Consider the following 16576-nt stretch of genomic DNA (forward strand, 5'->3'; position numbering starts at 1 on the left):
CACATTTATATTTATATTTACTACTGATTTACCACTTCTTAAAACTAGAACTTTCAGAAAAAGTTCAGACATTAATCCCAAATCAGGATAAAATTCCTGTATTGTTTTATAGGAATGTCAATTTTTTTTCTAAAAACTGAGTTTCCAGAGCTCAGACAAGAGAAAATGAGTGTGCAATCAAATCTACATACCAGAAAACTGATGGCTACAGTAACAAGTATATTAAGTCAGTACACTGGGCAAAGGTTCTCTTACGGTTACAGTCATTTGACCTTTAGCCAGCTCTTAATGCCCCAGCCAACCCTCTAAAGATGGAGATTTGCAGCAGCTTCTTGTCTGAAATAAGCCATGAAAAGATTCTTCTGAACCCACTGTACAAGCATTCATTTAAAATGTCATGAATGTGCATGAAATCAGAGTGCTTCTAACAGCTTACTTTGCAGCTTCTGTTTAAATGCACTAACTCTGAACCACCAGAGGATAAAAGGACTCAAACCTTCCAGTCTGGCACTCATGGACCTAAAATATACACAAGCACCTCTTCACAGGTGTGTTTACCTAGTTTAAACCCTATTTAAATAGACTCTTGATGCACACACTTTCCACAAACACCTGCTTCTCCCACTGCAGTGCTGACTTGTACAAGGCAGTTGTCTTCAGTCATTTTCTGTCCTAAAGCCATCCTACACACCAGTAAGCAGTACTTCAGTCACAAAAATCCTGGTTACTGACTCATCCCCCTGGTCAGAACAAAGCACAAATTCTGCAATGAGGAGAATGACTATGGAAGTACCTGCTCTTACCTCTAGATCACACTGGAATGGTCTGAAGACTTCAACAGCCACAGCGAGATTTAAGGAAACCCAGTCCTCATCAGATCGTGGAAAAGCAGGCTTATAATTAATTCATATTTCCAGCCATTTGTGGTTATAAAACCTCTCCCTAGTGAGCTCAAGAGCATCCTATGTTGGAAACACTCATGAAAGAGAAGATGCTCAGTTATCATGGATGTCAAAAAAGAAGCTTCCTTTTGTTGACCTAAATCCATAACAAAAATGACGAAATGAACAAATATTTCAACATCCAGACACATTTTCTAGATACTCAGCTTACTTTAAAAAGCAGTCAAATGGAGTTGTTGTGACAGCGGCCCTAGATCCAAACTTGTATCTATAGCAAGGCTTCCATCAGTGTTAAAATAACCTTTGAAGATGTAGTTGTATTTCAATTTTGCATGCATGGACAAAGCTTCATAGTCACTGCTTCCATATGGTTGTAACTCAGGACACAGATTTTTGCTTTTTCTAAGCAGTGGAAAAATGAGACACCACATCAAAATAAGGCTAACAGTGCTTATCTTAGTACAACAAACATTCAGCTATTAAATTTATCTTGGAGTAATTTAGCATCACCAAAGACGATAGAACCTCTGTTGTTCCTTTATGTTTTTCAGGCAACTACTATCAATAATAATTAAAATATATGCAGCCCATAAAAGTATAAAAATGGCATACAAGAAACCAAATTATAGTGAATCAGAGCAGACATGCTGTTCATTCTCAAATTATTAAACTGCTTTTATAAATCTACATAAAATTGCCACAGAAATTAAGTTTCCCTGTCAGAATTTTAAAGAGCAATATCATTCCACATAATTCAGGTCCAAGGCCCTTAGCTAGGCGTGCTGAAGTGTAAAAGTGAAGCTACTCTTACCAGAATCATGGGACTGTTTGTGCAAGCAACAGCATCTTCTCTAGGTGCTTCCTTCAGGAGCCCATTCAGACATTAGAATGGGATGGGATACCACTACTTAGTTGCAAGCAAGCATTCACTATTTTGGTAATCAAATAAAACGCATTATGTAATTTAGTTACTCTTGAGGAGCAATACTTTGAAATGGTAATCTTTAGCTGCTGGAGGCATACGGTGCATCTTTATACCCTTGACCAGGGTATTTCAGCATCACAGTCATGACAGAGTTAATACCCACTAGCTCAGAGGAGAACAAAAGGTACTCCACTGCAACATGCCTAACATTTACATTGCCTCTCTTTGCTCATTAAACAGGTTTTGGTTAAATAATGAACAAACTGTATTACAGACTCCGATGAGAATTCCAAAATTATAAATCAACTGGTAAAGCCCAGAGGAGAATGAAGGGAGTGGGAGGGAAGGAAGGATAATATTGACTAATATAAAGGGCGCAGCTTGACAGTGGATATTCCTGCCACACCTGATCAAACATGCTCCATGGGGGAGGGGAAGGGAGGGCGAGAGCAAGAGGGGAGATGGGACAAGGCAGCCTGAAATTTGCATCCGGAACAGATTAAAATGGGTTCTTGGGGGATTGAGAAAATACATAATATATATTACTATAAATGCAAAATTGTACTAAAAGCTAACTCAAATGTCAAAGATTACAGCTTGAATAAATTTAAATATAAAAGCAATGCGTTTCCATGAGCTAATGAAAGAGACATGAAAAGAAGGTCTAGGCAGGAAAAAAAAAACCACCCACAAAAAACCCTAAGCTTGGACTTTTCATTGCCTGGAAGATGAAGCAGGAGACTCTATATCATTCAAAGTATTGCTTGGGAACCAGTCCTTGTCTAAAACTAAAAAAAAAAATGGAGCATAGTAACGATGTCCTATCTCAAGACACTAGTCTATAAATAGAAGTCACTGAAGCTGAAATTACCTGTTTAAAAGAACCTCATGTAGTCAAACCAACATGCTATCATCACCATATATAAGCAATTATTATCTCAGCATGAAACACACTTACATGATGACTAATACTCACAGGGAGTCTCTGAATCTCTCAATACATTAAACTTTGCTTTCTCTAACACAAGCAGATAGTGGGCTTGCATTTTTTCCCCCAACAAGTCAATAGCACGTTGTATCTAGCTACTCTAGATAAATGGCCAGTCCCTGACATTTACTCATACTGCATTTATTTCAGCATCCTGACATTCCCTGCTCTTGTTGATGAGAAGAGCTATCTGCAATAATAGCAAAGAACTTCAGGAGTCTCATTTTAGAGAAAATTTTATCTCATAGAAGGGAGAGAAGGAAAACTTCCTCCCAAAACACTTCTGGTAACTACGCATATCCTACAGAAGATGTGTGAGTTTACAAAAAACCCCACAAATCCAGACTGTCACGTAGTCTGGGTACAAGCACAACATCCAGAAAAAAAATACTATCCAGAAATGCAAGCTGTGCAGGAGTTCCCTGAGATGTCATGACCTGACACAAGAGTTCTGCTCACAACCAAGGGAAGTTCACCCAGCAAAGTAAAACATTATGCTTGCAGCCACAGAAGAGGAAGGAATTAGGGCTTAGAATGGGCACATGTCCTCAGCATGTCTTGTGGAAGCAGCACTACCGTACTTCTGAGGAACATGCTTTTTATGAGATTCCAGGCTCAGCTCTGACACAAGAATGAGCACGCTTCACAATTAGAAATGCAAAAAGTCCATGTCAAACTTAGGCTGAGTGCAGTTCTGAACACTCACTGTAATAAAGGGCCCAGAAATAAAGCTCACTTTCAAATATTACAATTGGTAAGACAAATCCTGGGAAGAACCAGCAAAATGACACATGCAGCTCAGGATTAGCCTAACTTCCAGGCTCTCGACATATACTTAGGTTACACTTAAACAACCACTCCAGAAACTACAAAAAGAGAAAATGTGGGGGGAAAGGGGAAAAAGACAGGTTGGGAGAAAAAAAACTGGTCAGAATACACATCACAGCCTTGCATTCTACCTCTGTAATCAATATAGATTTCCAATTCCTTTCAGTGCAACTGGTGACAAAGTAAGCCTTTCACTTCAAGACTGAAGAGACCCAAATGTAAAGTGAAATCTGTGCTTTGCTTATTACTGATAACAAACGATGAAAACCAACAAACCAAAGAATGTGAGGAGAAAACAGAAAATGGGAGGCTACTTTTTAAGCAGATTTTTCCCATCATTCACAGGTCAGAAAGCATAAACAAAGCATAGATAGACTATGCATACTAATACACCAGATTTCATATATTACTACATGCTTCTGTATATTGAAGAAACATGCATATTTATATTTTTTAAAAACTGTATATATAAACACACACAAATATATATACACACACATATATATATATCTCCGGATAGTGGCAGCAGTGGTATTTGTGTACTAGTTTACATTGGTATTATTTTTCTAGAAGTATATACATATTTGCTCTTTTCTTGTTACTCAATATATGACCTCTGAAGAGTAAATAAGACAAACAAGTACACCTGTACATTTACTTGCATATACCTACCGATTTCTGTATAAGCTTACCTGTTATATTATTCAGCACTTCTTTTAAGAGGCTAAAGCTATGCAGCAGGGGATCTCTTTCTTCATCCTATAGGTTATATATAGGAAGGAAGTCATTAATGAGGCAAATATATTCCTGAAGACAAATCTTAATAATGGGTCTGTAAAGACCTCACCTTCATATTCACAGAAGTACTGTGAGTTCAGTTTATTACTGTCAGCGTGTTTACTCCATCAAAATCAAGAGAAGCATTTTTATTTTCCTGCTAGTGGTCCCCAATGTCATACAGCTCAAATGTCAAAGCACAGGTTCGAGACTGAGCATTCTGGTTTGGTTTTATTGTCCTTAGAAGTATTGCTGATTAGCCTTCTGCTGTTCAATAAATTTCAGAGCAAATCTACCTCTTACCATATTGAAATGGCTCATCTGGATTTGCTATAATGTTAATCTATGCAGATTGTAATGGGAACAGAAATACAATGACATTTGGTGCCATTAAAATAACTTGAAGAAAGAATCACAGTGCAAAATTTATATGAATAGCTGCATCCTCTAGCCTTAGTCTATCTTTACGATATTAAAATAAGGAGGAACAGCAGTTTCTCCAAGCTATGTAGATCCACAGCCACACCTCCTACCGGGTGGTAGTGAGCTCTAATGAAGAAACGCCAGTTAGAAAGAAAAAGGGCCCTGCCCTCTGACAAACTGAAACCACTTGTGCTGGATGACAGCCATCTGCTATTCATGTGACATTCTGAAGTGCACCACAGATACAAAATGCCACATGCGTACATCTACACTGCGGAAGCCATAAACTGACCAATGCATCATTCGACTCGGAAATGTACGAATGGCTTTTAACAGAACAGGTTTTAAACTATTAACAGGTTTTAGTCAGGAATATAGTTAGAAGTCACAAAAGGGAGCTAAAAAAAGATACTATGCCAAATGAAAAATTAAAAAAATACCCTATATATAATGACTTCCCCAATTTTTATTTCATGGCTTTCATGATGAAGGCTGTCTTCTCTAAGAGGGCAAAAAAGATATATAATAACATTGTGCTAAATAAAAGAACACCATATATTCAAAATCACTGACATACCAGGTGATAAAAGTCTAAGTGAGATGATTCCCATGTGGAATACAATATGGGGTTTTTTGTTTGTTTACAGGGTATACAGGTAGAAGATTTCCAGCTTTGTACCTCTTACAGTCACTGGCACACAAGAAGCCAAAACTGCTCAACATGAAACAATGTAGAAAGTTATTCCAACTTTACTTGCAAAAGTGCTATAATGAGTGCTAAAAAAAAATTGAGGTACTTTTCTAAAACCATAGCCATAGTGCAAACAAGTAGCAACAATTCAAGGTAACTTACCAGATGCGTGTGAGTGCTCCATCGGGCATTACGCTTTATGGCTCCCACCACGGCGTTGATTTCACCTTGTACAATGTAAATGTTCTTATCCACCATCTTGACAATTCTGAAAATAAAGGGAATTCAAATTAATCTCCAGCACCTCAGAATCATCCTCTTCCTTAGAAGAAACACCAAGTTAGCCCTAGTCAAGCAAGAGGACTGCAGAGATGCAAGAAACTCTTTCAAATCTTTGTTTTGTGCATGCAGACAAATACGGTTATTTTGGCAAAAGGAAGATGCTTTTCCACAGAGTGCATTTTCAGGACTATGAGAGCAGACAGTTAATTATAATAGGGCATCTGTGAAGCAAGAGACAACTTTGCCAAAGCACATTCCTCATTTTTTTCCACTCTACGTAAGTTCACAGAAAGGTAAAGTGCTGCGGTACCAGGACAGACATCCATGACAATGCAATAACACATGCATCTCCCGCACTTAGGCCAAGTCCTGCAGCTCTACACAGAACACAAAGCCAATCTTGTACTCTGTTAAATAAGCATCAGTGACTTGAATAAACTGGCCAGAGCATAACTCTCTGGGACTTTAAACTTTGACAAAATAATTTATAACAGATGTTGATTTCACACTTCCTTCATGAAAAAAGCTTTCTTGAAAGTGGGCAAGTAAAAAAGTCACGGGTAAGATCCCACAAAGAAATAAGCAAAACTACAGACAAAACTGGATGGAACACGGGGAGAAAAAGTGATAAAGCTAAAGCCAGACATTTACTCTCATGTAGCCTGAGGTCTTACAGGGAAAAACAAACTGGTGTACCCAGAGAGCGAGCTGGAAGAGAGGAAAAATTTTACAAGCAAGAAATATTTGTAACGGTCTGAGAAAAAGAAACAAAGAGTGGATTACTACAGAATTGTTCTCCCTATACTACCTGTAGCTCAGATATAGTCAAGTATAAAGAAATAAGAATGGAGGGGAATGAACAGACACAACTGTTCATAAAGAATAAACGGGACTTATAAAGAGGCCAGTCAGTCAGATGATACCATGTCTGCAAATGAGAAGGATTTAGTGAAATGGTAGCCAAGTAATGAGACTTTTTCAGAAGGTATGAAAGGAAAATGAGGAATCCAGCTTGAAATCACGACAGGCCATCCATAGGGAAGCAAAAGACTGAAAACAGATGAAACATTGATCGTAACACTTCAAATCAGACAGGCTCATTTAAAGGACCCAATTGGGGAGGGAAAGCAGAGGGTAATAAAACACAGAGAATATGAGGATTTTTGCCCATGTAGCAAAAGCAAAGCTGGAAGGAAATGGTTTTGGTGTATTACTCCAGACCTCAGAAGCACCACCACAGAAATTTCAGAACGTACATCCTGGATCTGTCAGGCTTCACATTAATTAACATGTTTGAATTATCAGCAACACTTCAAATATACAAATATCCTCCCAGTGAAAGAGACTAATTTGCTTCAGGACTCTGTAAATAATGGAAAGAAAGCAAAACATTACAAAAATATACCTTATCAAGGGAGAGCATCAGATTTGTTGCTTCAGTTTTTTTACATGTTTGCAATAGGATGAATAATCTTATGGCAAAACTGTTTCTTACTTCATTACATTAATTATACATAATAGTATTCCTAAGCGTTACACAATAAATTAGGGGCAAAGACAATAGCATTTTATAATATAGGAACTGCCATGACAGACCAGATCAATAATTTATCTCATTCACCACTGGATAATTCAGAAAAACAAATAGTTCTACAAGTAGTTTGCTCATGCCCTGAAGAACAAATGTTTATATCCTCTCTCCACAGCTGTATATAACAACCACAGACATTCTTCCAACTTGCGTACCTAATGTTTGAGAGATGTTCCTGTCCTCAATAGTAACTTATTCCATGTATTATTTATATGACTGCATTAAAATATTGCATAAAAATAGCCTTCATCACAATTTTTTTCTACTTCAGTATGTTGTCTTTGTTTTGATACAAGGCATTAATGGGAGATTTTCTCTTCCATGTAAGATTCCTCACTTATTTTTTCTTTCAGTATTTCAAATATTTTCCATATTTCTACATAGGCAGTTTCAGGGATCAAAACTCTGGTCCACAGAAGTACTTTTGCACAAATAGTTTATACATCGAAATTTGACAAAACTCAAGGTTTTTTCTCTCTTCACTGTTACAAAACAATACTGAGTATGTAAACTCTGTAGTGCCATTCCAGGCATTTAGCAAACTGACATAGAAACAAAGACTCCCCCAACCTAATTTGGAAAAGCATGTAAAGAAATACCAGACATATGTATCACATGCCTTGCACATGAACAGATACTCAATAGTTCCGACAATATTTAAAATGATGCCGAAGCTTAAATGCTATTCTGCATACCACTGAATCTGCTTGTAGGACTCCTATTTCTTTTCCTCTACTTTTAACCTAAAAGAATCAAGACAGAAAAGGTTGTTAAACTCAGTCCTTCCAGAATGTGGGAGACTTACAATGCTCAGCTGTTCCCAAACCTCGTGCTATCTCCAAGCAGCAAAATACGAAGAAGATAGACACAAACCTCCAATGCACACCTTTTCCTTTTAACCTGATGAGAAACTAAATGTGCTGATCCTTTCAAGCAAGGGTACAAAAAATCCATGTTGCTTGGCAGGGGTCTCCTGACATATAAAAATCCTGTAAAACTTAAGGGATTTTTTTTTTTTTTTTGCAATTATACACTTTCATTGCCAACTATTTAAAAAGACTTGAGGAGAACACACTCCCTTCCTCCTTGTGGATTCCATTAAATGTAGCTTGATTCAAATGTACAAAAATTCACTTTACACATGCCAAAAAACTTACTGGTCCAATGCAACTGAAATAACCTATCAAGCTAGAGACACAAATTCACTCTCAGATCTCTGAACATCACACATACAGCCCACTTCACCAGAAATCCTGGGTAAAGATGGGGGAAAATCTTGCTTTACATTTAAGCTTGCAGTTAACTAAGCAATAGCGCATACACACACTCCAAAGTAAACCATAGCCAACTATCTTCATTCACACAAAGGACCTTTGCAACTTTGTGCTGGAGAAGGAAATAGAAAATAATGACAGGGTGAGGGGAAAGCCAGACAACTGTTTTCAGAGAGATGCACCTTATAAGCTAAATCCACCAAAAGCACCATCCATCCTTGCAGAAGTTTATTTCCAGCAATGGAAATAGCTTCTCTAAAATCCACACTTCCCAAAGCCTGCCCCTTTTAAACTATCAGATAATTTCAGTGTGCATTCCTTCAGCTATATCTTCATCACAAGCTTACACTTTAGAGCTCAATATAGAAGTACTATATTGAAAAAAGTTTTAAGATTGAAAATAGCGCACTGAAGCTGCAGAGAGAAAGTTACAAGATCTACCAGACCTGCACTGAACGATCAGTTTTACCAGAGCGTGGTGGTAGTCAAGCAAAACCACTACATGTTTGTTCAACGTACAGAAAAATTAGTAACATGAGTTCAGGCTTACAAAGGTATGGTCCGAAGAGCGGGATACTGTGTAACTGTTGGTTGGACAGGTTAACAGAACTACCAATGCTGAAGATCATTATAAAAGTTGAAACGACCTCCCTGGCAAAGCCATGGTTCCGATACCTCGATGTCTTTGGAACAAGGCTGGATGCCTTTCTTGAAAGCAATCTTTAATCAAATACAAGATAACGGACTCGGTACAGAAACAAATGGATTAAGCTCTGTGGTCTTGAATTATGCGGAAAAAACAGAAAAGACACCTATTAAATTTCAAATGCTTTTTAGCTCCTAATCTCTTCAGTTAGTCCTACATAAATTCCTGTTTCTTTCTCATGATAGGTTCATACATGTGCTTAAATCTGCAAATCAGTCCTCAGATTTTTCTCCTGCACAGAAATTTGACAGGCAGCACAGTGCAAATGACAGTTCCAAACCAAGGCAATGCAGCTACCCAGCCCACCAGGAGAAACAGGGAAGCTGTTAGCATTCACAGCCTTGCCGCTAACAAGGTTAGGAACACTATGAGTAGAAGAAGGTAGATGCCTGAGCATGTCATAAAAGAGCAAAAGCTAACATTCATATGTTTCTCAAAGCCTTCAGCAATGTCCTATGGACAGTAATTATCACTATTCTGAGACTATTCTGAAATAGTATCAGATGTGAAATCTTCATATAAAAACACTGACAAGATTTACATCTGCAAATGATGTTCCGCACGTGCACTGAACACTCCACTGCTCAACCTCGGAATACACCAGCTCAAAACATCCCCGTGCATAGGAACCCAAATTTTTCCTGGGTATTACAGTCTCAGGTACACTTTTAGGGAAAACTCCCTCCCCTGCAGGGAAACGTCTGCAACTCTTCTGGAAACAAGTAAGAGTTAGCATCAGAAGTGACAAAGTCTGGCAGACTTCCATCAAGTCACTTCTTCCTATCACTAACTTTAGCCTTCAGCTATGGTTAACTGACTCAAACCCGGTGAAACTACTCCAATAAATAGTAATAAAAAAAACCAACATAATCACTACATATGCAAGAAAGGTAGTATTTCACAGTAAGCTTCTGTTGACCTAAATTTGCACTGTTTATGATAATGCATGAATAATCTATATGGTCTTTGACCTAGATTTGGTCACTCAAGTCCGGATACAATACACTGCTACCAAAACAGAACGTACAACACACTTCGGTCCATGAATCACAAACAATTCCTGCCTAACTCAGAGCTAGCCAGGCTACCCAGAAGCCCAGAGGACAATGAAAAAGCTCCTTTTCTTTCTTCTAAACTGCACATGGAAGGTACATCAACGTCTATCAGGAAATTTAACTTGCTTGGGTTTTTCATGTAATAACTGCTCTGCAATAAACATCACAGGTAGTAAAAGTTCAGAGAACTCAGGATGTTTCTCCAAAGGCTAGCTCCCAATGCCTGGACAAAAATAATAGAAAAGTATTGATTTATAAGTACGACAAGGAACTGTGCAGTCCAGTGACGTCAAAATTCTGGGCAATTATGAAGGCCCTTCAAAAGATAAGCAACAGTAAGATGACAGTTGTGGCACATCAGAAAGGAAGGTGGGACAGGCTTCTCTGCAACTCTCCATGTTTAGTTGCAACAGTCAGATAGTACCTGGGAATCAAGAAAAGAAGGCAACTCACATTTACCTGTCAGAACTGCAGAGTAAAAATGCAACCTAAGGAAAATATGGAGAGGGGGATTTTCTTTTCCAATTATTTCATACTGTTGAAACTAAATACCAGCTGAACTCATAACGTACGCTCTAGGTCAGCTCTCAGCCTTCCTCCCGCAACAGCTAAGCGGCTGGCTATATCCTGGGAGAAATCTCCGTTTCCACCGACTTTTAAGCAACCCAACTTCGCGCACGGTAAGCGGGTGCCTGTGCAGGTGCAGTGCACACCCGGCACCCGCCTCCCCGGCCCGACCGCCCCGGGGGCTGCGGTGCGGCCACGAGTCCCAGTCCGAGGCCTGACCCCGCTCTTCTTACGCCTCCAGCCCGCGGCCGGTCGTTGCCCAGAGCCGGGCGGCCCTCCCGGCCCCGCCGCCCCCCACCCTGTGGGGCACCCCGGGCAGGACGTCACACGTGTCACGTCACCCCCCGGGGGCGGAGGGGGCGGCTGCCAACCCCCGCCGCGGCCCCCCCACGCCCACGGGCCGCTGCACCCCCTGCGGCGGCCTGCCCCCGGCCCCCTGCCCGCCCCCGGGGCTGCCTCGGCTCCGTCCACGCCCCCCGCCGACACCGCAGGGTTCCCCCGCCGCAGCCTCCCTCCCGCCCGCCCCCGCGTCGCGACAGTATCGCGACAGGCACTCGCCGCCTGGCACTGACCCCCGCATCCAAAATGGCGGCGCCTGCTCCCCGCGGCGGCCGCTTCACACATCGGTCAGGCGGGTGGCAGCGCAAGCGGGAGGGCTTGGCCCTCCCTCTGTCCGCCCTCCCTCCCGGCGGCGGGAGGCGGCGGCGGCGGTCCCAGCGAGGCCGCTGAGCGCGGGGTCCTCCCGGGCACGGGCAAGCGAAACCGGCTCCGCACCACTCTCACTGACGTGGAAACAGGCGCACCCGAACCCGCTACCTGGTTACTACGCCGACGGACAGCCCGGAAAACCAACCCGCGCACGATGCGACGAGCATCTCCCTAAGGTGACCAATGGGATCACAGTCTTGAAACCGGAGGAGGCGGACTCTCCAGTGACAAGCGGAAGAGAGCCAATGAGAGAAGAGAGGGTAGAACTAGCAGAATCACTGGCCAATCGCGAAGGAGTCCTGCGGTCGCGGGGCGCGGCCTCCCGTGTGCGGGCTCAGCAAGGGTGGTTGAGCGGCAGCCGGAGGAAGGGTTGCCTTCGCAAGGCATTGTGGGCGGGGCTGCCCGCACGCGCCGTGTCCCGCCCCGGGCCGTGTGGGGCCTCCTGTCCGCCGCCCGGGGCTGGGCAGACCGGGTCCCGCTCCCCCAGTCCGCCTCTGGGCCTGGCCGCTCGGCGTGTGCGTCTCTGGGGGGGGTGCGGCTCCTAGCCAGCCTGTCCGGGCACCTGGGTAGGGTGGGTGACCGCGAACGGGCCCTTCATACGCGTGTCTGCGGGTCTTCCTGGGGGAGGAACAGCGAGCGAGGGGTTGGAAGGGACGCGGGGCCTGTAGAGCAATGCTGGGACCTCTTGGCGAGGTGAAGCAGTGGCTGCGGCGGAGCCTCTCCTGCAAGTATTTCCCAACTTGCTCCTACAGCCCCCCCAGCTTCTCTAGAGCCGGCTGGGAGGTGGTGCCCAGCCAGCAGCTTGTTTCCTCCGGGACACCTCCCCCGGCCACGGTTCTACTGTTCCCATTGCTGGAACCAGACCAGGCCCTGAGTGGGCTGCAGGAAAATTCAAATGGACGAAACAAGGCACGCAGCTATTACGAGAGCACACACAGCAGCGCCCAGAGGGGCACACTCAGCTTTTCCTTCCTCTGCAGTCCTGCTCCTCGCCTGGAAGCTTTCCTCAAACCTGAACACAACTGATGCTTTGCTCTATTTGTCTGCAAGCCGTGTGCTATGGCCTCAGGTCATAGAGCCCAGCTAGCCTGGCAGCCAGGGACCACAGTCCAGTTTAAGTGCTCTTTGAAGCTAATTTGTTGGCCAGCTCTTTGCAGCAAGAGCAATCACAGCTTTGCAACTGTACAGCACCTAGCACAATGCATTTTTGATGCTGGTCCAACCTTCTCAGCCATTTTCTGTGTCTGCCCCAGTGTCAATGCAGCATAGTTTAATGGCAGTAATTTGCAGGGGTCGCTCTGCTTGTTTAAGCTTCTGTCCATTGAACCTGGGGCAGATGACAGAAGGTCCTTGCAGTTACCTAACAGTTTTATAGCACTAGCATCTGCAGCCAGGTCACCCTGGGGATCTGTTGTGGCAGGTGTTAGAGTGGTCAAAGCAGCAGCTACCCCAAAATCTTACGCTCTGTAGGGAAAATGCAAATAAAACTGAATGTGAAGGAAAGGTGAAAGGGTTGAAAAGTATTAATTCACTGTCCTAATCACAACTTCATCTCCTGTAGTGTGGCTGAAGGAGGGAAGTTCTGAAAGGACCAAGGGAACCTGCAACAGGACTCTTCTGGCCAGCCAAAGCCAAATCTGAGGCTGACTCCAATGCCACCCTAAAAGATGGCCAGATATCGTCATGTCCCTTTCTTGAGGGCACAACCAAGTGTGGGATGGGACACTCTGGAAATGGTGGTCACCGTATACCTCCTCTCCATGTGAATATCTGCCTGAATATTGCCTGATCAAGAATCAGTGTATCTTAGACTGAAAGTGCCGTTATCTCCCAGCTCCAACAGCAGGAGGCCAGGGGACCTGCTTCAGCTGGATTTAACCTGGTAACATGTAGGAAGCCTTTGGAGTTGGAAGTTTAAGCTGTAATTGCATTAAGCAGCAACATTTATTCCCCAAAAGTGGAACAAGCAACAGCATGTTCCAGTGGCCTAACCATGGGCTCAGAAGCTAAAATCTATTACCCCAGCCTCTTCTGCAGCCATGGTTCATGCAGTTTTTAGCTTGAGTTCCTCAGCTATAAAACAGGCGGTCAAACACCTAGCACAGAGAGACTGCAAAAGCCATCTAAGCAATGAGTGAAGGTTTGCAGAACAAGCAGATTAGTTGCTAGTGCTTTCTCCTTCACTTCTGCCCTGCTCCAGCAGCCACTAAAGCCCCTGTGGTATCTACCAGCCATTTGGAAATTCACAGGAGTTTGTCATTGCCACTCTATCTGCTCCCTGCTCAAGGAAGGGGATTTTGGGTGCTGGCTTGGCCATTGCACACACCGCAGCTCAGTCCAGGTCAGCCAAGCCTGCCTGCCCTCCCAGGGAAGGGGCTGGAGCCCTCTCCATGCCTTCTTGCCCCTTCCAGTGCCAGCTGCGCAGCTCAGGCTCCCACCCAGTCCGATCTGGTGAATCAGATCCTGCTAAGGTGTTATTTACGGAAGCCTCTCACGGAGCTTGAAACCAAGCCAGCTAGGAGCCTTCTGCTTCATCCGAATGCATCTTAGTGCATTAATAAAGAGCAAACATTGCAATGTGCTTTGCATTTTTACTTACAATCCAGCACTGCATTGTCTGGAGAGAAAAACAATACAGTACGGCCCCATGCTGTCTGGGGAGAAGAGAGTTCACTCGCACGCACTACGGCACTGCGTTAGTCAGCTCTCAGCCCAGCACCGCCCTGGCCGCACAGAAAATCCTGCTGATGTGACAGTGCAGCACCAACGCCTCCAGCTTGGCAGCAGCGGGGAAACCTGGGTTGCCTGGACTGCCTGATCCAGCAGCTCTTTGCCAGAGAGGTGCACAGCTGTGTACGGATCACGTGTGGGCAAGTTGGAGGACTCGGTTTGCATCAAAGGATCCAGGTGTAGGAACAGGATACAGGACAGTCCCTTGTCTCTTTATTCCCAAGATAATGCACTGGTTCTTAACGCACAGTGTGGTACAATGAAACCAAAGATCAGACTACAATGAAACCAAAGATCAGACGAGCGCAGTCTGTGCAAATCCCTCTGGTTCCTGCTGGCCATTCAGGGAAGCTGGGCTTTATCCTCACTGCAAAGATGCAGCTTTTCAGCAGAGTTTCTGTCTTCAGTATTCCTCCTCAGCCCACAAGGAGCATATGGAGGGGCTGCAAACTCACTGCCATTCATCGCCTCAGGCCTTGCCCAGTTACCTGGTCAGCTCACCTGCTTTTATCCGAGTCACTTGAGCAGCCAGCTCTTTGCAAAGAGCAATGTCTCCATGGGGCACACCAACTGCCTTCATTTGGGTCTACACTGCCAGTGTAAGAGCCTGCTCACCACAAGCCTTTAATAAGACTGTCACAAATCTGCATTGCCAACCACCTCCGCTTCTGCGATCTGCACGCTGGACGGGACTGACTTTGCACAGTCCATTACTCTTGCTCAGCCCCTGCCAGTTCACGGTCTTCCGCAGGGCCCAGATATCAGACCCATGGGCACATGCAACACAGAAATTTTCCAGCAGGTTAAATAGTCTGAGAGAGGTTGAACTACCATCACCTCCTCTTGGAAGCTTTTGCTGTTTCTCAGAAGCTTAGTATGGTCTCCAGAAAAAGGGCAGAAAGAGGGAGTTAACTCAGAAGGTACAAGCACTTGTCACAGTTAGAAACTACTTGCAGCCACTCTCCCCAGAGATGAGCATCCCCAAAAAGCTACCAATTGCTGAGCACAGTGGGTCTAAGCAGCTGTGACATTCCAGAGCAACCTCAGGTAGAGGCTAGCCTAAAGCCAGCTGGAGGCTGTCCAAAGGAAAACTGATGTGCTGCATCTGGTGCAAACTCGGGCCAGGACCTGCAACTGAAGCAACAGAGCTAAACTGAGACACTCAAAAATATTAAAACCCTTCTCTGGAAACTGCACAAAGTACAATAGTGAAGCTGCAGAGCAGCCTCCTTAGGCTAAAATACCCTGCCAGCTGTTCTGGTTAGCCCATGTCTCAGGAACACTCCTGCACTTCCTGGTGACATGAAACTCCCGATGAACATCCCAATGTAATGTTTTCCATTGTCTCTTCTTGGCCAAGGCAAGCCATGCCTTTTTGGCAGGAGCAACCCAGGCTCAGTTAGTCATATCTTCGTCACCTCTTGGCTAGACTACAGCTACATGATACACCTGGGCATAAAGCCCACAGCACTTGGCAAATGCCAGCCAGAAGAGCATGCTGCAGTGGGAGCCCTGGCTACCACAAACGCATCAAACCTTCTGCCTGCTCCCGAGACCACCTTTTGACTTGGAAGCTAAGCCAGATTCAAGCCTGAGTCCTAATCTTCAAGGCATTTGATGGCATGGACCTAGCGTGGCTAAAAGATCAGTTAAGACTCAGAGATGGAAACCATAATCAACAATTCCGCCACTCTCCTAGAGCAGTGGACCCATCCAGCACAAGGACCAGGTCTGCCTGTGACAGAGACAATGTATTCTCTGAGAACAAGCTCTTCCCGACTGGTGAAAAATGAAGTATGTCTAAGATGCTGAGTAATTTCCTCCTTTTGTAGATCCCATCTCTCTGCCAAGATATGAGTCAGGTTCACTCTGGGATTAGTTTGCTTTCACTTTTTTTTTTCTTTTCATTTTTATTTTATATAAAATAGTAACAGCTGTCTCCTGAACCCAGGTGAAATTCTTGGTCTCTTCCCCAGCAGTAGATTTTCCAGCTGGCAAGACAAGATGCAGTACAGCTAGGAAGTCTTGGGACTAACCAGCAAGATCTGCTACTACATTTCAAACACAAACGCTAGAGCACTCCCTCCCAAAGACACCCTTCAGGGGTTGGTCCAGCAGTTGCGCCGAGG

The 16576-nt window shown here is 43.9% G+C and overlaps 1 protein-coding gene across 10 annotated transcripts in view; it reads right to left on the bottom strand.

Annotated features, from left to right (window-relative positions):
• GBF1 (golgi brefeldin A resistant guanine nucleotide exchange factor 1) overlaps window positions 1-11833 on the bottom strand; it is a 107123-nt gene extending 95290 nt beyond the window's left edge. For 4 of the 10 annotated variants that reach the window (XM_054831453.1, XM_054831452.1, XM_054831458.1 and 1 more), the window contains exons 1-5: window positions 11582-11819; window positions 8103-8150; window positions 7073-7179; window positions 5697-5802; window positions 4336-4402 (exon numbers count right to left, since the gene is read on the bottom strand). In XM_054831453.1, the coding sequence (XP_054687428.1) occupies window positions 4336-4402; window positions 5697-5802; window positions 7073-7107 (208 nt within the window). In that variant the 5' untranslated portion in view covers window positions 7108-7179; window positions 8103-8150; window positions 11582-11819. Of the gene's footprint in view, window positions 1-803; window positions 977-4335; window positions 4403-5696; window positions 5803-7072; window positions 7180-8102; window positions 8151-9231; window positions 11017-11581 lie in introns of those variants that run through there. The other 6 variants (XM_054831456.1, XM_054831450.1, XM_054831449.1 and 3 more) reach the window with 5 other exon arrangements.
• Window positions 11834-16576: the final 4743 nt, after the last annotated feature.

Source organism: Grus americana, chromosome 7 (assembly GCF_028858705.1).
Source record: "Grus americana isolate bGruAme1 chromosome 7, bGruAme1.mat, whole genome shotgun sequence".
Taxonomy (NCBI): Eukaryota; Metazoa; Chordata; class Aves; order Gruiformes; family Gruidae; genus Grus; species Grus americana.